General features: G+C 46.8%; 1 protein-coding gene across 1 annotated transcript in view; it reads left to right on the forward strand.

The window, feature by feature from the left end:
• The window catches only part of Cds1 (CDP-diacylglycerol synthase 1), a 66,120-nt gene that overhangs the window by 8,744 nt on the left and 32,150 nt on the right, over positions 1-25,226 (forward strand). Inside the window, 2 exon segments of the mRNA XM_028867281.2 lie at positions 7,937-8,064; positions 22,749-22,845. Coding sequence (XP_028723114.1) covers positions 7,937-8,064; positions 22,749-22,845 — 225 coding nt within the window.

Consider the following 25,226-nt stretch of genomic DNA (forward strand, 5'->3'; position numbering starts at 1 on the left):
GTTTTGTAATCCTCTCCCTGAAATGAGCCTCACGGACTGAACTCAGGGTGTCTGTCCGCGGGCTGCTTCTGAAGGGAAGTCCTGTTTCCTGGCCCCTTCTCCTCCTCAGTCTTCCTGCATACAGTGGCTTGTGGCTCCTTCCTCCATTTTCAAAACCCGTTGTACTAACTTCTGCTCTCATACCTCCTTTTTCTTCTCTCCCCTTGGGATTGTATGTCACCCACCTGGATAGTCCAGGATAACCTCTCCATCTCAAGGTTGGTTCCTTGGCAAATTTCATCACTGTGTTTCTCCCTTGCGCTGTAACATAATGTGTTCACAGGCTTTAGGACGCAGATGGCTGAGAGATTAATCTGTGTGTAACTCTAAACCATGCTTAGCTCTGTGGGCTCAGGGGCATCTCTTTGGGACTCCATGTTGAATGGACCATATCCTTCACTACCTGGTCCTGCCCTCGTTCCGATCTTCTCAGTGGTCACTGTGGGGGAGAACCTTAGCCCTGTCTGGACCGTTCCTTTCAGACTCTCCAGTGATGCTCACTAAGTTGAACACATTTCGAATGCCGTGTTGTTAGTTCAAGTTGCTGTAACAGAATGCCACAGGCCGGCCAGCTTAAATAACAGGATTTGTTTCTCACAGTTCTGGAGGCTGGAGGTCAACATGGGCGCTGTGGCTGCTGTGGTCCTGGGTGAGGATGCTGTCTTCAGATTTTCAGGAGGCACTGGCTGTCTACGTGGTAGAGAGAGGGCATTAGTTCCAGTCATGAACTGGTTCCAGTCTCCACCCTGTGACCTCAGTATTTTCACATTGGAGGTTAGCAGCAGGGTATGACCTGGAGGAGGGAGGGGGAGACAAGCAATCCAGAGCAGCTACAGTCTGAGGAGTTCTGATGTATTTTTTCCTGTGTAGCCATCGCCACAATTAAAATAGTGAGCATTGTCTTCTGTCCTGTTTGTGGTTCTCGCACTATCCCCGGTGCCCAGTGCTTTCTAACACTCTAAGTTAGGTTTATATATAGTTCCTGGGGTTTTACACAAATGGAGTGCTATATATATACATATACATATACACATACACATACACATACACATACACATACACATACACATACACACACACACATACACATACATATACATATACATACATATTTCAACTGGCCCTCTATTTTTTAATTTTTTAGAGAGGAACTAATGTCACTCAGGCTGGCCTCTAGTTGGCTTTGTGACCTTGAAGCCCTGGTCCCCCTGCCTCCACCTCCCCACAGCCAGGATTATAGGCATGTCACCACACCTGGGTATCAGGTCTTTTGATTTAGTGTGATTATTTTAAAGCTCCACCCATACATCCCGTGTAGCGCTAGTTCACAGGGAGAGTGAGCACTTCACTGCATGGAAAACACAGTCTGCCCGTTTCACCTGGGCCTTTGGGGTTGTCTCTTGTGTGGCACTACTACAAATACGGCTGCTATGAGTCTGTGTATGCAGATGGCCACGTACAGTAGGCTATATCCTTGCACCTGTCTTGAGGAAGGGCCTAGGAATAAAATGGCAGGGTCATCTGGAGAATATACATTTCATTTTCCAAGAAACTGGCAAGTTGTTTTTGGAAGCGGTTACCCTCTTTTACATTCCCACCAGCAGCATGCAGGGGCAGAACTTCACAGTTTCCAGCACCTAGTGTGGTGTATGCGTGTGTGCGTGTGTGCGTGTGCGCGCGCGAGTGTGTGTGTGTGTGTGTACTTGTGTGTGTGTATGAGTGTGTGTATATTTGTTTGCATGTGTGTGTGTGTATGCGCACACGCGTGCACATGCATGTGTGTATACTTGTGTGTGTGCATGTGTGTGTGAGTGTGTATATACTTGTGTGCGTGCGTGCGTGCGTGCGTGCGTGTGTGCGTGCGTTTGGGTCTCTGTGTCGCCCAGACTGGCCTTAGCCTCTCAGTGCTCCCACCTCCGCCCGCTGGGACTCGGTTGGTGCGCCTCATTCCTGTCACTGCGGGCTGTGACTGTCATCTCCTAGTGAGTGATGGTGCTGAGCGTCTCCCCTTGCGCTTCTCTGCCATCTGTGTGTTACTGTTGGCAGAGAGTGTCTGCTGAAATATTTGTTCCTGGTTTGTGCTTGTTGACTGTTCTTACTGAACTCTGAGAGTCTTTTATGTGTCCTAGCTGTCAGGCCATCGCCAGCTGTGTGATTGACAGGTACCCTCTCCTAGTTTTTGTCTCGTCTTCTGATTCTCTTAGCAGCATCTTTCAAAAATCATTTAGTAAATTTTGTTTTCTTTTTTCTTCTATGGATCATGCTTTTGTTGCCATATTTAAGAAAAGTCTTTGGGACCTAATCCAGGATTAGAGATTTTATGGAATTTAGGAATTCTTTGACCCGTCATTACTTAGGTTCTGTCTGTGTTGTGAGGTCTGTTTTGTGGTTATTGCAGCCCAACCTCCTGCATTGTCTTTACAGTGCTGTTGAGACAGTTGAGTATGTATGTGCAAGGTGACTCCTGTGCCCGTGGTGATTCTCTTTTGTTCCAGTGCCACATGCTCTTGATGACAGTGACTTCCTAAGAACTTCGACAACCAGCACCGGACGACCTTTAGCTCTGTTCTTTCAAAGTTGCCTTGGCTCTTTTTCTTCTTCTTTTTGTTTTTGTTTTTCGAGACAGGGTTTCTCTGTGTAGTTTTGGTGTCTGTCATGGATCTCTCTCTGTAGACCAGGCTAGCCTCGAACTCACAGAGACCCGCCTGGCTCTGCCTCTTGAGTGCTGAGATTAAAGGCGTGCACCACCACTGCCCGGCATGGCTCTTCTATTTTAGGTATGCCTGTTAGGCTGCCTCCAGGCTTAGTGTTAGTGCACAGATTGATTTGGGAGCATACCGAGAGCTGGGTACATGACTGCTTTGCTTAGCATCTCAGCCTAGATTTTCTCACTTATGAAATGGAAACGATTATTTCCTTTGGTGATCGTACACATAAATGAATCAATATCTTGGAAGCATCTTGCTCCATGTTCTAGAATTAGTTTCACTGTAGGAGCCAGACTTGCAGGTGATCAGGGAAATTCACTCAGCTCTCAGACAGTTTTTATGTGGGCTTTGTAGTTGGATGAGAGTAGTGCCCCTACTCAGAAGTCCTCCTTCCCCCTGACATAGGTCCCGAGCCGGGCGATTTACCGAAGATCACCTGTAGCGAGAGCAGGTGAGAATTTATTTTAGTGTGAAATTGCAGCAGAGCCAGCAGACTCGGTTCCTTCAGCCTGCCCTTGCTCAGCGCCAACTCCTTGGAATCGGGAGCTGTAGTAGCCTGTAGTCAGTCAACATCTTCTCTCCACAAAGGGTGTACTAGTAACAAATACAGGCTAGCAGACAGGTCACTGTAGTAAAGAGAGTTCTGGAAGCACAGTTCAAGAGTAGCTAACCTAGAGCTGGGAGTCAGAGAAGATGAGAGTCTAATGATGTGGTCTTGATGGTGAGGTCGGACCATGGCCCTGCAGGAGCCGGGCCTGAGGAATGGTCAGGGAGCTTAGAAACAACGGGCAGGAGAGGGTGTGACTTCACACTTCGTACAGAGAATGAGCATCCACATGCAGGAGAGAGGGAGGACACTGTAAAAAGTGGCGCCCAGGAAGGAGGCCTGCAGGATAAGGGTCGCTTTGTAGAAACAGCCAAAGCCACACTAAATGATCTGGCTTCATCCTGGTGGTTTTGGCGGGGAGCAGTAGGATTGGACACGTGGCTTTGTAAATTGTCCTGGCTGCAGTGTGTGCAGCAGGTTCAAGGGGGCGAGAGGAGGCTGAGGCACAGGGAAGAGGGGGATGCCCAGGAAGGTTGACGGTGATGGAGGGAAGCCGAAAGATAGGCTTGGTGCTGAATATGTGGACAAAAGAAAATGCCCCCCCCCAAACTGATGCCCGGTTTTGTTTTGTTTTTCCAGACAGGGTTTCTCTCTGTAGCCTTGGCTGTCCTGGATCTCACTCTGTAGACCAAGTTGGCCTTGAACTCACAGAGATCCGCCTGCTTCTGCCTCCTGAGTGCTGGGATTAAAGGCGTGCGCCACCACTGCCTGGCTGCTCAGATTTTTTTTTTTATGTAGTTTACTTTTATTATTTGTGTGTGCCTGCACATGTGTGTGCACATGCCCTATCATGTGTGTTGCGAACAGAAGACAAACTTTTCAGCACTCTGTTCCCTCCTTCCACTGTTGGTTCTGGGGGCTGAACTCAGGTCATCAGGCTTGCTTGGCAAGCCACCTTGCCGTCCAGATGCTGAGTTCCCGACTGGACCCATCAGTTCACTGGTTTGCCTGCGGCTTCTCCACCAAGCAGCAAACAGGGAAGGAGGCAGCAGGCTTGGCAGAGGAGGCAGGCCAGTCGCTTCTGTTGCATACTTGGTGGTTGTCATGGAGACATACGTGGACCTGCAGACTGGGTGCAGGTCCCCGGTGTACAGAGAGATGAGAGGAAAGCTGTGTAGGCTTTGGAATTAGGGGCCCAAGATGGAAAGACATTTGAGAACCATCTCTGAACTATGGGCTTGGCAAAAAGCAGCTGTCACGTTGCTTTTCAAAACGGTTTGAATCTCCACAGCACGCTTTAGTGCTGGGTGGCTGCTTGGTCGTCTGAGGTGATCCTTTGTCCATTCACCTGGTGTCCTTTCAAGTTCACTGTCTTTGTAGCGGAGGATCCATGCCAGGATTCAGTTCTGATGCTTGAGTACTGTTGGTCTAATATGCTGGGTTTGGGAATTACTTTTTATTCCTTATTTAGGATGAAATTAAATCTTACATTTTAAATTGTGTTTCTCTAAAGGAAGAAAGATAAAACCTAGAACTTTAGAAACGTAACTGAGAGCATGGCAGCATGGAGGGAGGCAGGCCAGTGTTCCAGAGCATGGCAGCATGGAGGGAGGGCAGTGTTCCAGAGCATGGCAGCATGGAGAGAGGGCAGGGAAATGTTCTAGAGCATGGCAGCATGGAGGGAAGGCGGGCAATGTTCCAGAGCATGGCAGCATGGGGGGAGGGCAGTGTTCCAGAGCATGGCAACATGGAGGGAGGGCAGTGTTCTAGAGCATGGCAGCATGGAGGGAAGGCAGTGTTCCAGAGCATGGCAGCATGGAGGGGGACAGAGCAGTGTTCTAGAGCATGGCAGCATGGAGGGAAGGCGGGCAATGTTCTAGAGCATGGCGGCATGAAGGGAGGGCAGGGAAATGTTCCAGAGCATGGCAGCATGGAGGGAGGGCAGTGTTCCAGAGCATGGCAGCATGGAGCGGGGGCAGGGAAATGTTCCAGAGCATGGCAGCATGGAGGGGGGGGCAGGGCAGTGTTCCAGAGCATGGCAGCATGGAGGTGGGACAGAGCAGTACTCCAGTTTCATTTTTGTTGCTGTAAAGAAATATTCTGACAACAAGCGATGTTGCTAAGAGAAAGTTTATTTTAGTTTGGAATCCTCTAGTCCGTCACTGCAGGGAAGTCACAGAGGTCGGAGTCCTGGACTGCTAGCTACACCACATCCACAGTCAAGAGCAGAGAGAAATAAGTGCACCCCTGCTGTCTGCCTGCTGGCTGGCTCCCTTTCTTTACTCGTAGACCGTTCAGGGCTGCCTTAGTTACTGTTCTATCGCCATGATGAAAAACCATGACCAAAGCAACTTTTTAAAGGAAACACTTAATTGGGGTTGGCTTCCAGTTTCAGAGGGTTAGTTCATGAACATAATGGTGGGGAGCATGGTGACAGGCTGACATGGCGCTGGAGCAGTAGCTGAAAACTTTACATCCTGATCATCGGGCAGCAGGCAGAGAAGAGAGAGAGGCTGAGCCTGGCATGGGCTTGTGCAACCTCAAAGCCCACCTCCAGTGACACACCTCCTCCAACAAGTCCACACCTTCCAATCCTTCCCAAACAGTTCCACCAACGGGGACCAAGGATGTATACATATGAGCCTATGGGGGGCATTCTCGTTCAGACCACCGCAAGGACCTACCCAGGGAATGGATATTGCCTGCAGTGGTCTGGGGTCTCCATACCAACCAGCAGTCGAGATAGGCCCCCACTGACATACCACAGGCCAGTCTGATCTAGATAATTCCTCTTTTGCATTGTCTTCCCGGGTTACTCCAGGTTGCCTCAAGTGACAGTTAAAACTAGCCAGCACAGGAGGTGAAGTCTGAGCACAATTCTGTCACTGTCAACTGTACTTGGATGCGGTTTGCAAAAATGTCACTGATTTGAAGAAAATGACCTGAATTCCAACCCAATGGTTTTATTTGCAAGTAGAAACTGAAGCCTTCATTCCCTTGGGCTCAGGGGTTGGCCTGTGTTACACTGATCATTTGGGTCGAGGTAGGATGGCTCCTGGAAGCTCCTGACCCCTGCTCTTGTGCTCTTTTTGCGCCTTTGTGGTTCCTTGGGGAGTCACTTCCTTTGTCCCCGTCCGCATTTCTTCCCCCAACCTCTCCGGGTCACTGGGGTCAGAAAAGTGTCAGGAAAAACCAGTGCTTTGCCCCACAGCCCGCCGCCGAGTCGGGTGACCTGGCCCCCTGGCCACCTGTGGCCGGAGGCTCTTGAGTCGATGTCAGTCTGCTTGTGACCAGTCGGCACTTCTCTGTTGAAGCTGTTTGGGGATCACATCTGTCTCACTTGTCATTTTTGGATAGTGACACATGTAATTTTATAACAAAGCTGTGTGTAGTAGTCTGAAGTTTGATTCTCACTGTATGAAGTCTGAACATTCTGCCTAAATGCTAACGTTTCCTATGGAAAGCCGCCTGAGGGACTGGAAGACTTGATTTAACCCTGATAGCCTGCTGCTTGTTGGACTCTACTGTATCCTCGGCGTCCTGCTCACTGCTTCCTCTTTGGATGTTGGTGCAGTTAAAATGGCGATAAAATTTGCTGAAGCTTTGGAGCTGGCCAAGGCTGAGTTTGGGTTGTTTCCAAACCCTCTGCCCCATGCCCGTCCTTGTCCGCTGGGAATGTGCCTTTCCCCTGAACTCAGCTCCCTCTCCTTCTCACATCTGGAAATCAAGAAGGTTGTTGGTTGCAGGAGCATGCAGGGCTAGGAGGAAGGGGTGTAGAGGAGGGAAGGATATGTCAAAATGGAACAGCAGATGCCGTGTCTGTTCTTACAAATGCCTTGGCTGCCCTGTCCTGAAAGTTCTAGGGTGGCCTTTGTCACAGAGACCCAGAGCCCCCAGGGCCCACCGCACAAACACAGTGCTTGTGTATGTGCCCTCTTCCATATCAAATGACTTAAGTCTGATAACTAAAATAACACTTTTGATCACGTTCATCTGCTGGAAAAATACAGCGTCCATTTGACCTGCTTTACTGGGAGCTAATAAAAATGATGGATGTTAAAATCCATATTGCCACACCCAAGCAAGAGAGCCTTCTTCCTGTCGACGCTGGGATCTTAGTTAAATACAAGCAGACTGAAGTGCTGATTAGAATCTACAGAAGCAGCCCTGTTCTCCCAGTCGAGAAGCAAACAGTAAATATTTGGTCCTGTCAGTAAGCATCTGACTTAAGAAGAAATCATCTGAGCTGTTCTTATGTCTTTTGTTTAAGGTAATCCTTTATTTTGGAATTTTACCAAAGACAATAAAGCTTCCTTAGCAAGAAACCATGGCAGTGCTTGGGCACTCAGTGTAGGCTGATAGTAGTGTCTTTGTCTTAGATTAGGTAACTAAGCTTTGGCACACCAAACAACGAGAGAATGCAGTGACAAGCACGTGCTGTTTAAAAACACACTTTGCCCCAGGAGCGCTAACACACACCTAAATCCCAACATTGGTAAGCCAAGGCAGGAAAGTCAGAGTTTGAGGACCACAGGGGCGACACAGTGAACTCCAGGCCAGCCCTGGGGCCCTCTCCGAGGCCCCATCTCAAAATAAACATATATACGAATACTTTGTAAACAGTTCTTCTTTTTAATTTTAGGAAACAGATATTGATGACAGGTATGGAGATCTCGATGCCAGGGGAGATTCTGATGTTCCCGAGATCCCACCGGCCTCAGACAGGACCCCCGAGATCCTCAAGAAAGCCCTGTCTGGACTCTCTTCAAGGTATGATGGGTGAGGACAAGTCCCTCTTGCTGCCCAGCACAGGCACGTGCTTCCAGGTTACCGTGGCGCGTCCACACATCATGTTTGGCTTTTTGTGGGTTTGGGGCCCCGGGAGAAGAAGGCCAATCTGCAGGCAATCTTTATTTCACTCTTCGACCATGTGCAGTGAGAGAACCAAGTCTGACAGGCTGGCTGGTGGAGGTTGCAGAAACAGCCCAGGCTCCTAGACTTTGTGGTGTCGAGTCCCTCATAATGAAAATCACATATTGTGTGTTCTTCAAATGCCAGGAAAAAAGAAGTAATTGTTATCATTTTCTTTGATGACTGTTGTTGTTGTTGTGTGTGTGTGTGGGGAATGTATATATGTGTGTGCATATGGTGCATGTATATGTTCCTGTGTGTGTGTGTGTGTGTGTGTGTGTGTGTGTGTGTGTATGCATGCACAGGCCAGAGATCAGCATCAGGTGTCTAAATTGATCTGTTCTCCAGTTATTTTTTGAGATAGGATCTCTCACAGAGCCTGGGGCTCATTGATGGCTCCCTCCCCCCTTCCCCCTCTCCCCTCCCCCCCTGCCCTGCCCCGCCCCGTGCCGCCCCCACTCTACAGAGTGCCACTGGGCTTGGCTTTAACGTGGGTGCTGGGATCCAAATGAGACCCTTGTGCTCGCTCAGCAGGGGCTTGTTGCCTGAGCCATCTCCCAGCCTCCAGAATTTCTTTCTTTAACCGAGTCTAAAATTACTGCCTAAAACTAACTCCACAACACTTTACCATTTTGTAGTTGTGCTATTTTAAAGTGTTTATGACCATGGGATTTCAGCGAATTCTATCTTCCCCTGCACTCTATGCCTCGGTAGTTTAGATGATAACGTTTATGAAGGTGAAGGAAATGTTCGGTTTCCTCCAGGTTACCGTGGGAAGTGTTGCCGACTGACAGTCTTCACCGACACCTTTTCACCACACCACAGCCGAGGGGCATAGACACAAACATGCTCTGAAGGTTTGCATGCTGTTATTTTGTATGAGAGCCTCTGATTCCTTTCTGCTTGATGCTGTTCTTTGGTACTCAACAAGAAATGATGGGCGTTTCTCCCTGACAGGTCACAGCCCACCATTCTAACAGCCCTGGTCTAGTCATGGAGTCAAGGCGGTCCGACTTTGCTTGTTTGCATTAGGAGATACCCATTCTGAGGCTATAAAGGGAGACTCATATTCAACTCAGTCTCTCCTAACCTACCCTCACAACATGGATCAGTCCTGTGAGCCGTGTGTGTGTGTGTGTGTGTGTGTGTGTGCGCGTGTGCGTGTGTGTGCTCTCCTCACCATCAGGTAAGCGGTTACATAGCGATCACCCACTGGGTGTCTGCTTTGACACTGTCTGCCTGGAGACAGCAGAGGTGCCAATGGGCTGAGGCACAGTGGGCTCCCATTGCAGACACGATCACAGATCGCGGCCTTCGGAACTCTAGACACGTAGTAACCAGACATGGATGAGTTCCCGTCAACCCTCTCGTTGGGATCAGTTCAGAGCAGCCCACAGACCCTGAGGAGGTGCTCGCACTGCTGGTTTATTGTAAAGTGTCTTACTGGACTTCTGACAGAGTAGTTGAAGATGTACAGAGGGTGAGGTCTGCGTGTCCCGCTGTTAGAGTCTGTCCCTGTGAGTTGTCGTCACCTCCCTCCTGGGATGCGGACAGTGCTCCCCCCTCCTGAGATGTGGACAGTGCTCCTCCTTCCTGGGATGTAGACAGTGCTCCTCCTTCATGGGATGCAGACAGTGCTCCTCCCTCATGGGATGCAGACAGTGCTCCTCCCTCATGGGATGTGGACAGTGCTCCCCCCTCCTGAGATGTGGACAGTGCTCCCCCCTCCTGAGATGTGGACAGTGCTCCTCCCTCCTGGGATGTAGACAGTGCTCCTCCTTCATGGGATGTGGACAGTGCTCCCCCCTCCTGAGATGTGGACAGTGCTCCTCCCTCATGGGATGTGGACAGTGCTCCCCCCTCCTGAGATGTGGACAGTGCTCCCCCCTCCTGAGATGTAGACAGTGCTCCTTCCTCCTGAGATGTGGACAGTGCTCCCCCCTCCTGAGATGTGGACAGTGCTCCTCCCTCATGGGATGTGGACAGTGCTCCCCCCTCCTGAGATGTAGACAGTGCTCCTTCCTCCTGGGATGTGGACAGTACTCCCCCCTCCTGAGATGTGGACAGTACTCCCCCCTCCTGGGATTCACACAGTGCTCCTTCCTCCTGGGATGTGGACAGTGCTCCCCCCTCCTGGGATTCACACAGCGCTCCTTCCTCCTGGGATGTGGACAGTGCTCCTCCCTCCTGGGATGCGGACAGTGCTCCCCCCTCCTGGGATGCGGACAGTGCTCCTCCCTCCTGGGATGTGGACAGTGCTCCTCCCTCCTGGGATGTGGACAGTGCTCCTCCCTCCTGGGATGTGGACAGTGCTCCTCCCTCCTGGGATGCGGACAGTGCTCCCCCCTCCTGGGATGTGGACAGTGCTCCTCCCTCCTGGGATGTGGACAGTGCTCCCCCCTCCTGGGATGCGGACAGTGCTCCTCCCTCCTGGGATGCGGACAATGCTCCTCTCTCCCGGGATACGCTAGGGCTTTCCTCAAATGGGGGTCTACTGGTTCCCTTCCAGGCAAGATGGAGTAGAGTATTTCCTTACAGCCAGCCCTAAGACAGGAAGCTGAAGGAAAATTAGAGTATACTTTTAGTTTCTGTGACCTACCTAAGAGAAGAAAAAGTCTGGTTGCTGTGGCCTGCCTTTGAGAGACAAAAAGGAGCAGTGAAAGGAGCAGGTGAAAGCAGTGGAAAGCTTTGCCCTTTGACGTGCATCGGAGGCCTCCCCAGGCAGCAGTCATCTAGTCTTTGAGAAAATAAAGACTTTGGGAGGTAAACCTGGAGCTGTGGTTGAAAATGGAAAAATCTGTCACAGTACCATAACCATAGTAGGATCAATTATTTCAAAGCAATGTTTTCCTGTTTGGTTTAGTTTAATCTGATGGAACAAAGATATGCTATCTTATTGAGAGCATGATTGTGATTTTAATAGTCCTTGTTCCCAATCGTTTCTGTGACCTAGTTCACAGATATATCTTTGCTTTAAAAATCTCATCAGATCTGTGTCACACCATGTGTGTGTGTGTGTGTGTGTGTGTGTGTGTGTGTGTGTGCGCACGCGCGCGCGCATACGTGTGCATATGTATGTGATATATATAAATGCATATGTGTGTGTGCGTTAGTTCAATGGTTTGTAATAATGATGCTGAATTCCCATGTGTCTTTCTCAGTAATTACTTTTTAATCTACACCAACAGAAATAATAGCAGCGATTTATTGAGCATGCACTGCGTGCTAAGCACCACCTCCAACACATACTAATACATTCTCACAGTGGCCCTGCACCATGGTTATGCTTGTAACTGTTTTGTACGTGAGGAACCTGAGGGGCAGAGAAATAATATGAGCCCAGGCATTGTGATAGCATGGTGAACCCATGCCTTGTTCTCACCTGTGCTGTGTCATGAGGGGATGGTCCTCAAAATCAGAAAGATAGATTGTATGACACCGTTTATGAGAGACTTTGTTCTGAAAACCGGAACAGTAGGTGGTCTGCGGGTTTAATCTCAGGGGATTGCTCTGTAAAAAGTACATGGATGCTCCTGTACAACGTACACTTTGGAGTCTTCTTCTAGTGTAATAAACCAAAATGAGAGCATGTTGTAGAGACTGGAGTTTGTAGATCTGGAGGGTTAAAAACCCTCGCTGTGTGGAAGTTTCTGAGTTGTGGGAGGAAGCCGTGACTTTCCAGCACATCTGTTTGTTGGAGTGCTGTGTATTCTTAGACCCTCGCTTCTGTGCATTGTGTGTGTGCATGTGTGTGCTGCAGAAACGGGATCATATCCTGTACCTTGCTATTCTCATTTCATGCAGTGATAGTTAGAAGCAATGTCTCCTATCCTTAAATATCTTCTACCCATTGGGGGGGCAATTAATTCGTTTCTGAATTTTCACAATGAAAAACATCTGTATAGTAAACTTTTTTTTTTTTGTAGCTAGCTTTTTCCTAGAAACATATGATTTTGTTAAAGTGAATCCATAATTTTCTTAAAGAGTGGAACTGCTTGGCCTTGGTTCAGGCTCATTTCTGACCCCTTGCTCTGTGATGCCTCAAAAGATATATGCTTTTGAAACTGGGAGAGGCCTGAAAAGTTTCCTTCACTGCACTTGGCTCAGCCATTTCGACATCCAGGTGTGCCCCAGGGGTGTGTCCATTAGCCAGGTAGGTGAGTGTGCTCCAAGGGGTGTGATCCTTAGCCAGGTAGGTGAGTGTGCTCTGAGGGGTGTGATCATTAGCCAGGTGGGTGAGTGTGCTCTGAGGGGTGTGTCCATTAGCCAGGTGGGTGAATGTGGTCCGAGGGGTGTGTCCATTAGCCAGGTAGGTGAGTGTGCTCTGAGGGGTGTGTCCATTAGCCAGGTAGGTGAGTGTGCTCTGAGGGGTGTGATCATTAGCCAGGTAGGTGAGTGTGCTCTGAGGGGTGTGATTCTTAGCCAGGTAGGTGAATGTGGTCCGAGGGGTGTGTGTCCATTAGCCAGGTGGGTGAGTGTGCTCTGAAGGGTCTGCTCATCAGCCAGGTAGTTTTAGCTCTCAGTGAGTCTCTTCTGGGGACATGTGGCAGTGTTCCGTGTCAGCACAGTAGCTGACAGCTGGTGGTGAGAACAGACCTGGACAGTTCAGTAGGGAGGCTCTCATAACAGAGTGATCCGGTCCAGGGTGTTGCTAATGCAACAGAAACCCTGGAAAGATCCAGGGAAGCCTACTGGCACTCTTGAACTTTGTATTGCCATCGCCTTTCTCTGAGAACCCACACACTTCCTGTCCACCTCTGCTCCAGGCTGGTAGAAGGGCTTTCTCCAAACTCCTGCTCTCCTTCAGATGACAGATCCTGCTTGCTCTGCAGGCCCGCCTCTAGGTCCGTATCCTTGGTTTAAGTAAACTGCGTGGCCACGCAAGTTCTTGATGACTCATGATGCTTGTGCCTCTAGGAAAATAATTAAAACATGTCATTAACTTTTGAAACAAAACCGACTTACTGGTTATATTAACAGCCTGACTGTGATTTGATCAGCATGTAACCACTTAAAAGGATCGCTTCTTTTTCCCTGGCTGTATTAGGGATTGAATCAGGACATCAGGTGAGCCAGGTGTGGTCTTCTGCCACTGATGTAGATGATTACTAAGAAAGCCAATATAGACCATCCACTCCAGTTTAGCAGCAGTGATTTCCTGCCCTCCATATCGTGCTATGTTTTTTAACTGAGTATTTCAACTCTGAAAGGCAGTTTTTGTTTGCAGGAGGATGTGGTTTCAAGTGTTGCCCACACTTCATGTGTGGAAACTCAACCCCTCGTACACCAGGGCTGAGAGGTGTGGCCTCATAAGAGCCCCCGTGAGTAGATGGGTGCCATTGACATGGGGTGGGGGTAGTTATCGTAAAAGAAGTCTTGTTCTCAAAGGACTTTTCTTGGTGGCTTGCCCTTGGTCGCTACTGTAGGCTGAAGTGGCAGCATCCCCAGATGCCACACCCTGATCCTGGACTCCCAGTCTCTAGGACCGTAAGAAGTCAATCTCTGTCCCTCGTGAATTACCCAACTTCAGGTGTTCGGTTACAGCAGCAGAAAGAGGACCAAAGACACACTGATACATACAGTACGGATTGATAGGGGATTACCTTCTAACTGTAGTTTGGGAAAATCTGGAGATTAAGTGAATTTTTTATCTTATTGGGAGAAGAATTAGTATGCAATGAAACATGGTTCTGGGTGAGACTGGGTGCTCCCACTGCTTCCGGGGAAGGAGAGAGGAGGAGGAGGAGGATAAAAACACTGAGTTTTACAGAGGAAGGGTTTTGGAAGTTCATGGAGTGTGATAGGTAGGATCCCTGGGGTGTATAAAGAAAAAGATGGATGAGGCAGAAGAGGCGGGCAGGTGCACACGGCTATGCACACGGCTGGTGGGAGGGAAGCAGGAGACTCACGGGCCACATGGGTTTTGTCCTCGCTGCGGGATGCTGGTGAGTGAGCCCACGTGAATAGGCTGCGCAGCCAGAGGATGTCCAAACCAACAGGTGTGCGTGTTGTGACACGGGAACAAAAGAAATGGTACCGTGGCTTCTCCTCGGCTCCGGAACCCGAAGATTCTGGTGTAGCTAATGTGCCAGGCGGAGATTCCCAAACCTGACCTGTAGAAATGATCGGTGACCTTGGGAGCCACAAACAGACGAGTCCGTCCGGGACGTGGAAAAGAAAGCAACTGAGGGGTGAGTCAGCAGGAAGTGAGGTCTTTAGGGTGGGAAAAGAAGAGGTTTTAGAATGAAAACCTCAATGAAGCCAATAAAAACACAGTGGAAAGCATTACCAATGGACTCAGCCAAACAGAAGAAAAAATGTCAGGGATAGAGGGCAAGGTTAAGGAAATTCCACACTCAGACACCAGTAAAAAAAGAAAATAAATACCACAGTCACAATGTCCGAGACCTCTGGGTTACACACAGAGATCAGACCTAAGAATACATGTGAAGGAAGAAGGAACCTAGATCAACCACAGGAGAGAAAAAATATTCAATAAAATTTTGACAGAAAACCCCAAATCTGGAGGAATGGGTACCCCTAAATAGACATGAAGAGAAGAATCTTCATTTTATAGTTGAAATATCAAAAATATTTATTTTTCAAATATTAAAAATTGTAAAAAAAAAAAACAATTCAGTAAAGTTAAACTTATAAAAAGTATTATATCTCACCAGCCACCTAAAAGCCAGAAAAGCATGAAAGGATATATTTCAAAACCCAAAAGTCAATAACTGCCAACCAAGATTGCTGTTTCCAGCAAAGGCATCTTTAACTGATGGAGAAACAAGAACAGTTCAAGACAAAGGCAGTTCATGACCCCTGAGCCAGCTCTGCAGAAGAGACTCGAAGAAACCCTGTGCAGATGTAAAAGGAAGAACTGAACAAAGGAAATTCATTATGTCCAACACGGTACACCAGAAGACCCCCTCCTGTTAGTAAGGGGGAAAGAAAAGAACAAACAACCCAGCTAGCCAGAAAAAATAGGCAGCAAAATTGTTAAGATTCAGTAAATAAGAAGAGTAGGCAGAGTTTTCCTGTCCTGACCACCTGTTCCCAAATAACTGTTAGCTGCTTCCCAAATAATTGACTTGGAGACAATGTAAATTGTAAATGCTCAGGCTTGTTCCTAGCTAACCCTTACATTTAAGTTAATCCATATTTCTTATCTATGCTTTGCCACATGGCTCATGGCTTGTTACCTCATTTTCTACACATCCTGCTTTCCCAGTGGCTGGCTGGCGTCTCTCTAATTCCACCCTTGTTCCAATCATTCTCCTAGTCTGGTTGTCTTGCCTATAATTCCTGCCTGGCTACTGGCCAGTCAGCTTTTTATTAAACCAATCTGAGTGACAAATCTTCACAATGTACAAAAGGATTATTCCATAGCATTTCCCCCTCTTTGTCTAATTAAAATGGAAGGTTTTAACTTTAATATAGTAAGATTATGTACAAAAAAACCCAGTTAAGTATGAATTATAGTTATAATATCTAGTCCATTTGTATTTGACAAAATTAGAGAAAATATTTTATTATCTATCTTATCTCTGTGAGTCTAATATTTTATATCAAATTTATCCTAACTCCATCAAAGACCCCAGAAGGATCAAATGTTACCTAATTACAGGAACACCAGGCCACCTGGACAGTCACCCTAGGTTCTTCTGTAGCATTGGGGCATCTACTTTGGCCTACAGGCCTAGAGTATCTGACAGACCTTTCTGAGAAGCAGGGAATTTTGAAGGACTGTCCTACCTTGTCTTGGCAGAGTTTGGCAGTCACCTTTCTTGCATCCTGCTGGTCCAGTTTGGACAGTATATTGTCAATAATTGGGGCAAGGGCAGTTTCTTTGCCCACATGGCTAGCTTTTGTTATAAAGAAAACAAACTCCATGCAGAGTTTCTTCATTGCCCACCATCTTCTCTGAAGTAGATTGGTGCTGCCAGGAATAGACATGTCTCACTGTTATGAAAAGCTTTAGGTTAATAAGCATATTAAATGCCATATTCTATAGGTCTTTGAAGTGTTTGAGACCATCTCTCTATCTAAATATATCTGTGTATAACCTTGAAAACATACCTAGCATGACTGTAAGTTTAACTGTTATAGATGACTATTAATCTGTATTTTTTTTTTTTTTTTTTTGGTTTTTCGAGACAGGGTTTCTCTGTGTAGCTTTGCGCCTTTCCTGGGACTCACTTGGTAGCCCAGGCTGGCCTCGAACTCACAGAGATCCGCCTGCCTCTGCCTCCCGAGTGCTGGGATTAAAGGCGTGCGCCACCACCGCCCGGCTAATCTGTATTTTTATATACATTATATTTTTAAATGATCTGCAAAAACACAGTGCCTTAAACAAGCGTAGAAATATACATCTAGTATAACAAAATTAACTTTAAATTTGTATCAATAAGCCCAAATCCATATCAATGTGAAATATTTAATATTAGTAGTTGTTTTTGAATTAAAGTAGATTCAATAATCTACCCTTTTATCTTATCATTTCTATATCCCCCTTCTCTTTTTAGAATGAGATCCCTGAATCTAATCTCCTTTGTTTAGCTTTTTTTCCTGACAATTATAACAACTTGTAACCAATCCCCCTTAAATGATATTAAATAACTATAACCCATCTTTTGGGAATGTGGGCATAGTTCTCTAGACTGCTTCCTGTTGTTTGTGGGTGCTGTTATCTTTGGGGGACCCTGAGAAAATTTAGGATTATAGTTAAGTCCTGACTGGAGTATTTCTGTGAGGCTGGATCATCTCAGTCAGCATCCTTGAAGCTGTTCTGGATGCAGAATTTTGAGGAGATTGTAACAGGGGCGTTTTGAGATGCTGGATCACCTGGGCCACCTGTTTTCATTCTTGTCTGGTCCCCTTGCTCTGAAAATACACAAACTTTAAAAAGTAACATTGTACACAAGTCAGCCAAAGATAATTTTGTTATGTGTTTGAGCAGATCATAGTGGGAAAAAAAAACTAGGAATCAATAGCAAAAGAATTTTATATAAACTGCAGGTATGACTGTGAAACTGAACAGTACACCCATAAATGACCAGTGACTCACTGAAAAAAAAAAAAAACAGAGGAAATTTAAAAATTCCTACAATCAAATGAAAGTAGAACTTCCTGGAAGTTTTGGGATATAGCTGAGGAACTTATAAGAGGAAAGCTTATAATATAAGTGCTTATATTGAAAAATAAAGCCCCGTCTCTTTGAGATGGAGCTCCAACACAAAACCTTATTCTATACACGTCAAGAAACACAGGAGTGAGCCAAACCAAAGCAACACACAGGAAGAAGACGACCAAGGCAGAAGTTAATACAGCGGAGATTAAAGAGAGGTGTAGAGTTAGAGCTGGAATTGGATCTTTATAAGAACTGGTAAATGTCGATAGACCCCTAGCCAAATTAACCGAGAGAGAGAGAGAGAGAGAGAGAGAGAGAGAGAGAGAGAGAACACAAAATAATAAAACCAGAGGTAAAAATGGGAGATTCATCAGATTCCAGTGGAATCAAGAGGGTGATCAGGGAATACTTTCAAAACTTGTGCTTCAGAAAGCTGGAAAATCCAAAGAAGTCGATACATTCTTAGACACAACAGACCAACAAGCTATTAGATGAAAATAGTCATTAAAAGTCTCCTAACAGCTGGGCGGTGGTGGCACACATCTTTAATCCCAGCACTGGGGAGGCAGAGGCAGACTGATCTCAGTGATTTCAAGGCCAGCCTGGTCTACAGAGCGAGATCCAGGACAGGCACTAAACTACATGGAGAAACCCTATCTTGAAAAAAACAAAACAAACAAACAAAAAGTCTGCTAACATAGAAGAGCCCAGGAGTGAGTGCATTCACCACCAAATTCTACCAAACTTTTAAAGAACTAACTTCTAATATCCTCTAACTGCTCCATGAAAGGAACTTGAACAAAATCATTCTGTGATTATATTCATATCCAAATGAGCTAAGAACAAAGAAAACTGGGGGCCACATTTTCTTGAGGACTGTAGACACAGAGATTCTCAATAGAGCTTTCCACAGTGGGGCAAGAAAGATGGCTCAGTGGTTAAGCACTTACCATGCAAGAGGGAAGAATAGCAGGATAGAAATGATCGGACAGGGAAGAGGGGTTAGGATGGGGAGCGAGGTGGGTAAAATAACGACAAGATATCTGTGGAAAAGCCACAAGGAGTCATACCATTAACTGTTTACTAAAAAACCCTGGTATACATTTAAATCCACGTATAAATCTACGTATGTAGCTACTTTCCTCATCTGGACTGATGGCTCCGAGAGACAAAGACCAGCTGACAAACACCCTAGTAGCAGGCATGAGCATTCCTCCTTTGAAAGGTTGGCCAGGGCTGTCCAAGCCACTCCCAGAGCATACAGCCTATTGCTGCTGGACTTGACTGCCCGCAGAGGTGAAGGTAAGTCCCTGTTGCTCTAGACACCATGCAGAACGGGGACTGAGAGGGCCCTGAGCTAGAACTGACCTGAATGCCCCCTTCCTGAATATGCATCCTTCCAACCTTGTCCTTGAAGTGAGGTGTTCTTTTTCTTAAGCAAGACCCATGATCTCTCACTATGCACAAAAATAAATCCACAAAATAAATACAATGTAACAAATTTTTTAAAGAGGCTAGAGTGATGGATCGGTGGTTGAGAACACTTACTGCTCTTACAGAGGTCTTGAGTTTGTTTCTCAGCACGCATGTCAGCTCGCAACCACCTGTGATCCAGCTCTAGGGGATCCAGTCCCCCTCCTGTACTCCATGGACACCTGCACTCATGCCTGCACGGACCCCCACACAGACACACATAATAAAAATATAATAAATATCTTAAAAAAAAAAGAACTACCATGTGACCTAGCTGTACCACCCTGGGTGTGTGCTAGCAGGACTCTTTCTTAAGTCAGCACCATGCAGAGATGTGTCCATATGGATGATCTTGCTCTCTGTCCACAGTAGCTACGATGTCATCAACAGATAAACGGATCGGGAAGATGTGGTGCACATAACCCGAGAATTCTGTTTAGCTGCAAAGAATACAGTTGTAATATTTGTGGGAAAATGGATGAAACCAGAGATTGTTGCATTATGTAAAACTAGCCAGACTCAGAAAATGTGGAAGCTAGCTTTAAATTTGTGTGTGCGAGAGTGGGCCTGTGTGCGTGTGTGTCTCTGGATGTGTGTGTACACACAGACCATGAAAGAAGAGGGGCAGGCGTGTGTGTGAGTGTGGTCTTGTGTATATGTATGTCCCTGGATGTGTGTGTACACACAGAGCATGAAAGAAGAGGGGCAGGTGTGTGTGTGAGTGTGGTCTTGTGTGCGTGTGTGTCTCTGGATGTGTGTGTACACACAGAGACCATGAAAGAAGAGGGGCAGGTGTGGGTGTGAGTAGGGGAACAAGAGGAGGAGGGGGGCACATATGATGGGAATGGAGTGGGAATGTGTGCGTGGGGAGGAAGGGGAGGGCACGGGGGGGGGGAGATGGATTAAAAATTAAGTATAATGCATAAACAGCAGTGTATCACAGTGATACTCATTAATTTGGATACCAACAAAACTTTTCTCTTTTTTAAAAGTGGCTAAACAGAGTAGAGTGTGTTCCTTCAGGGCCCAGGCTGTGGTGACTGTAATTATAAGATGATGAGAAGAGAGTGGATGTTTTCCTGATAATTCTGGTTCTCGGCAGCTCAGACCAGACATGGCTAACATCTGAATGGTGGCGGCTCCCATCCAGGACTGGCTTCTGATACTTCTCTAGGGGAAGGCTAGTTATGATTCCGGGTTTCATGCAGACAGGACAGGATTATTGCCGTTGGCTGAGTTAAGGCCCTTGGTTTGCCTCTGCCTGGCTTTATGACTTAGCCCAGTTCCTTAATCCACTCATTAATCTGCAGAGTAACGTCTTTAAAACTAAACAGAACCTTTCAGTTGCATTTTCTGACTGTACGCTGACTTTTAGTTCAGGCCTGAAGTTCAAAGTCTGATGAGAGAAATCGTGATTCTACATATTTTACTAAACAGTAGAGGGAACTATGGTAGGGTAAACCCAGTTTGAGTGCCTCAGGGGAAACCTGGGAAGCTAGCAAAGGCTGTGGTTTTCATGCTGTTGATGTTTTGGATCCTTGAGTACAGAAATGACAGTGAAGGATTATTTGAGGAAGTGTCTAAATTGTGCAGGATGGGGGTGAGGCTGTGCCTTGTCTAGTATGCGGTGCATGGGTCTTCTGCATGTGAGCCCCAGTGCCACACACCCCCCATGCACACAAATGCTACACTTAGGATTCATGGTTTGGTTTTTCTTTTTTTTTTTTTTTTTTTGGTTTTTTGAGACAGGGTTTCTCTGTGTAGCTTTGCGCCTTTCCTGGAGCTTACTTGGTAGCCCAGGCTGGCCTTGAACTCACAGAGATCCGCCTGGTTCTGCCTCCCGAGTGCTGGGATTAAAGGCGTGCGCCACCACCGCCCAGCTTCATGGTTTTTTATGTGTCTAAAAAAATGAATCAGTCACCTAATGTAGGAGAATGGTTGAAAGCAAGCGATATAGCCAGTATTTTATAAGTAGCTGAAATCAGCTAACACTTCTGTTGTAAAAAGGGAGAGGACCTGTGCCTAGAATAAAACGCATGAACTAGACTAAATTGAATCAAAATCTTTTGCAATATAAATTAAATGTTATTATTGGAACTAATAAAAGTCCTATGTGCTGGTTAACTTTAATTGTCAGTTTGGTTAGATTCACAAACCCCCAGAGCATTCATTAGACACTTGGAGTGTGGCTGTAACGAGGTTACAGGAGCCTTGCCGGAGCAGGGAGCTCCACCCTGCGCATGGGCAGCATGGTCCTTGGGCTGGACTTTTGGACTGAGTGGAAAGGGAAAAGAAAGACACCTGCAAAGCATTGGCATCCTGCTTTCTGCTTATCACCTGTGACATGGCTGTTCAGGTCCCCACGCCTTCTTGTCATGCTGGGTCCCCCCCACCCCCATTTGCTTTTTGTCGGGGATTTTGTTTGCTGTGACAACTAATAAAAATCTTTTAAAAATTATTTTAAAATGTATTATGTATGTGCACATGTACACATGAGCCACAGCACTGTTGTGTGGAGGTCAGAGGTCAGAGTACAACTTTCTAGAGTCTGTTCCTGCTTTTCGCCTTCACCAGGCCTGCACAGCAAGCCCCTTTACCTGCAGAACCATCTTGCTGGTCCTGCCTGAGAATCTTTTTTAACTTAATGTCTTATATTTTTATTAACCTGTTGGTTGGCTCAGTATCTCATCCAATATTTGCTGAGCAAATGCTCTATACAAGATGCATTTGTATTTTGTTGCCACGCCCTCAGCAGACAGTGTAACAAAGGAGGAGTCCGCGTGCAGAGAACAATGTACAACTTCCACAAATCATTCCTTCAGTTCAGTATTCAAATGCTCTTTGAATTCGCACAATACACATCCAGCACATGGAGCTGAGGACCTTGGTTTTTAGGAAGATTGCTGGTGAAACTGATGGAGGTTGTATTGACTCAGGGGACATAGGAGAAGACGTTCGAATCCATGGGATCCTCCCACTTTGTGGAGCCTAAAGCCTATGTGGTAAAAATCACTACAATCATAAAGAAAAACAGCGGCGAGTTTGGACCTGGAATGATCCATATACAGGTGCCTTCAGAATCTGTTTGTGAGGCAGGGTCTTGTGCTGCACAGGCTGGCCTCAGACTCCTGGGTTCAAGTGGTCTTCTCATCATTACATCCCAAGTAGCTGGGATGACCGGTGTGTGACACTGAACCCAGTCTCAGGGATTCTAACATGACCTACAAATGACAGTCCATGGATTAGAATTATCCGTAGCTTTTTGTATAGTGTCTGCCAGCGTACCTCATGGCATGATCAAATAGTACAAGGACCCCTCCCTCCAAAGGATATTCTTTTAGGGAATAGCATGCGAGGGGAGGGGTGCTCGTCCTTAAAGCAGAGGTGTCAGGGAGATGGGTCCTCATTGAGGCAGGAGCTAGCCCTTTGTTGCTGCCAGGATGCTCTGCTCTAAGAAACAAACCCTGAGTTTCCCGGTGGGAGCTCTGCTGTCAGTACCACCAAAGGATCTTCCTTTCCAGGACTCACTTTAGGCTCCTCCACCTCACAAAATCCCCATTGGGATGTCCTGTCCCCACATCAGGGCTGACCACCTAACTCCCCATCCTTGTGACTTATCCCCACTCATCGGTAGCAACAATCACCTTCTTTCTTCACTTAACATAATGTAAAATTTGTTTTTTGTTTTTTTTTTTTCCTGGAGCTGAGGATCGAACCCAGGGCCTTGTGCTTGCTAGGCAAGTGCTCTACTCCTGAGCTAAATCCCCAACCCCCATAATGTAAAATTTCAACTGTTGCTGTTATTATATAAAATGAAATAAGATATCCTTAAAGAACAGTTAGGAGAAAGGCCCAAATCTGCGAGTTAGGTACTGAAACCACACGTCCCAAAGCTCTAAAATCACATCATTGAACACTGACTCTATAAACCTCTTTGTAGGTGGAAGAACTGGTGGGTCCGGGGGATCCTCACCCTCACCATGATCTCCCTCTTTTTCCTGATCATCTATATGGGGTCCTTCATGCTGATGCTTCTGGTAAGTGATCGACGCCTTCCTAAGGCCTTGGTTTCTCAGTATTTATATACCATTGAAGTAATTTGAGCATATAATAACAAAAAGGTAACCCGAGACTTGGAACAGCAATTTCAGTTCCTTTAAGCAACTTCTAGTTCATGAAATGATTCAGACTAATCTTTTACTGTTTGCAAAATAGTCCCTCAGTGTGCCCGTTCAGCAGAGAGCAAGTGTGCCTTATTACACAGACATCTGTGTGTCCAGTACCATGCAGAGGATTAGGTATGGCAGAAACGCACATACCACTTCCACGTATTTATATCTGACTAGCTCCCTGACTTGAAGGAACTTAGTGTAACAGCAGAAGCACTCAGTCAGTCAGAGGACTACATAGCGGTAAGTCTTGTGACAGGCCATGTTCTGAGCACAAGGGTGGAGAAACATGTCATCCGGTCTAAAAGAGGGCTAGCAAAGGGCTTACAGAGAGATGATGCCTAAGCTTGAAGATTACACAGAGAAAGCAAGGTGGAGTTCAAGGTGGATACGCCATGGTCAAGGCAGGGGCTGCTGAGAAGGTGTTACCGCCCTCACAGGATCCGGCTTGACCTGTGGATGACTGCTGGGGATGAGACTGGAGAGCTGAGTAGACGCCCTTCTGAGAGATTTAGGTGTTGTGTATGGGAAGCCAAACAAGTCATGAGGGCAAGCAGACAAATTAAGCTCTTACTTCATTCATTCCTAAATGCCTTCAAGGTGACTGGTGTGCACCAGGAATGACCGTAGCACCGGGGTATGTTAATGGTGCTGCTGCTGAGGAAAACATACCAAGCTTTGTTTTGATGGTGCTGGCTGTTTACACTGTAAAGAACTGATTAGCTGCTTCTAATGACCAACTGCAGTGCTTTAAATAAAGACAGTACTGTAAGAGCAGAAAAGGCATTGGCAGACCCTCTGGAAGCATTGCCCAACACTTGATCTTCCATCTGAAGGTTGAACAGGAGTCAAGGGGTGGTGAGAGGACTTGGGAGTGGAGGTCTTCCTCACAGAGTGTATACCTCGGCTGTGGGAGCCAGGAGAAATCCATTTGTTCAACAGATTGATCCAAGTGTTTCCAGGGATCCGAGCATGGCTTAGCAGTGAATAGTGACGGCCATTCTTGGGGGTGCACACAGTGTCCTTCATTATTACTATGTGAGGAGAAGCTGAGAAGGTGACGAGCTCTCAGGATAAAACTGTTCACCACCCCCTCCCCCCTCCCCGGCCAGTCACTACTGCTCCCACCGTGGCACGTGCCCTCCGGGGACACACTTGTGTACCAGGCGGCTGTGGCAGTGGCAGACTCTCCCTTTTCTACTCTGTTGCTTTCTTCAGCTCAGCTCAGCTCATTCAGCCTCTTCCATGTATTCACCCTACCCCCCCCCCCCCCCCCACCCCCGTCTCCTGCCTACAGCAGAGCACGAACGATCTACCCATCTCCCTGTCCTTTATTCCCGTGTCCTGCTGAGAATGGATGTGATTATCAGCAACCTGGTGTGGTTTTCCTTTTATTAAAAGTACATTTGAAAGTAAAATTAGTCACAATAAAAAAAATGTCTTCAGCTCAGGAAGTCAGGGGATCATGCTGCTCCCAAGAAGGGCCAGACTGCTTTTCCGTGATGAAGTTCAGAACTCTTAGAGATGGTCATCTCACTGTATGGCCCCTGCTGGCCTTGAACTTGCAGTCCTGCGGCCTCCACAGTGCTGGGATCCCAGGTGTGTGCACCATGCTCAGTTGGATCCTGATTTTTAAAAAGAGAATCATAACCTGCCTAAAGTATTTAGGGTGTTTTTTTTAACCTTTTCTGCTCTATAATGGAACGTGAAGCATTGTCTTTCTTAAGTCACTATGCTATTTTTAAACAATCAGGTTATGTTCTGTTTCTTGAATGAGAACATCTTTAATTTTGAACATACTTGAGTGCAAATAAGTTCTGATGTAATAAATCAGATTATCTTCTTAAAATAGGTTCCTAGAATAAAAATAGGCATTTTTGTTTGTATAGCCCACAGTCCTGTGTGACCCCCAGCTGTCCTGCATAAATCCGTTGTTCCAGGCTTTCCTTTCCACTCTGTGTTCCCTCCTCATCCTTAGCCCTTTTGTTATGGTTTAATGTCCCCTAAAAGGCTCCTAGGTTGAAGGTTTGGTTTCCACCCGGTGATCTAATCACCGAGAGAGAGTGATCACCAGGGTCTGACCTAATCAGGGTTCCCAGCTGACGGACTTGTCCTCCGGAGCTGTGGAAACTTTGAAAGGAGGGCCGGCTGGAGGAGGTAGGCAGAACAGCTGTTGGCGCTGTATCTTGTCTTTGTCTCTTGCGTCTCATTCTGGGCCTGGCCTGCTGGAGTGAACGGCTCTGTTCCAC

The sequence above is a fragment of the Peromyscus leucopus genome, chromosome 10 (assembly GCF_004664715.2).
Source record: "Peromyscus leucopus breed LL Stock chromosome 10, UCI_PerLeu_2.1, whole genome shotgun sequence".
Classification (NCBI taxonomy): domain Eukaryota; kingdom Metazoa; phylum Chordata; class Mammalia; order Rodentia; family Cricetidae; genus Peromyscus; species Peromyscus leucopus.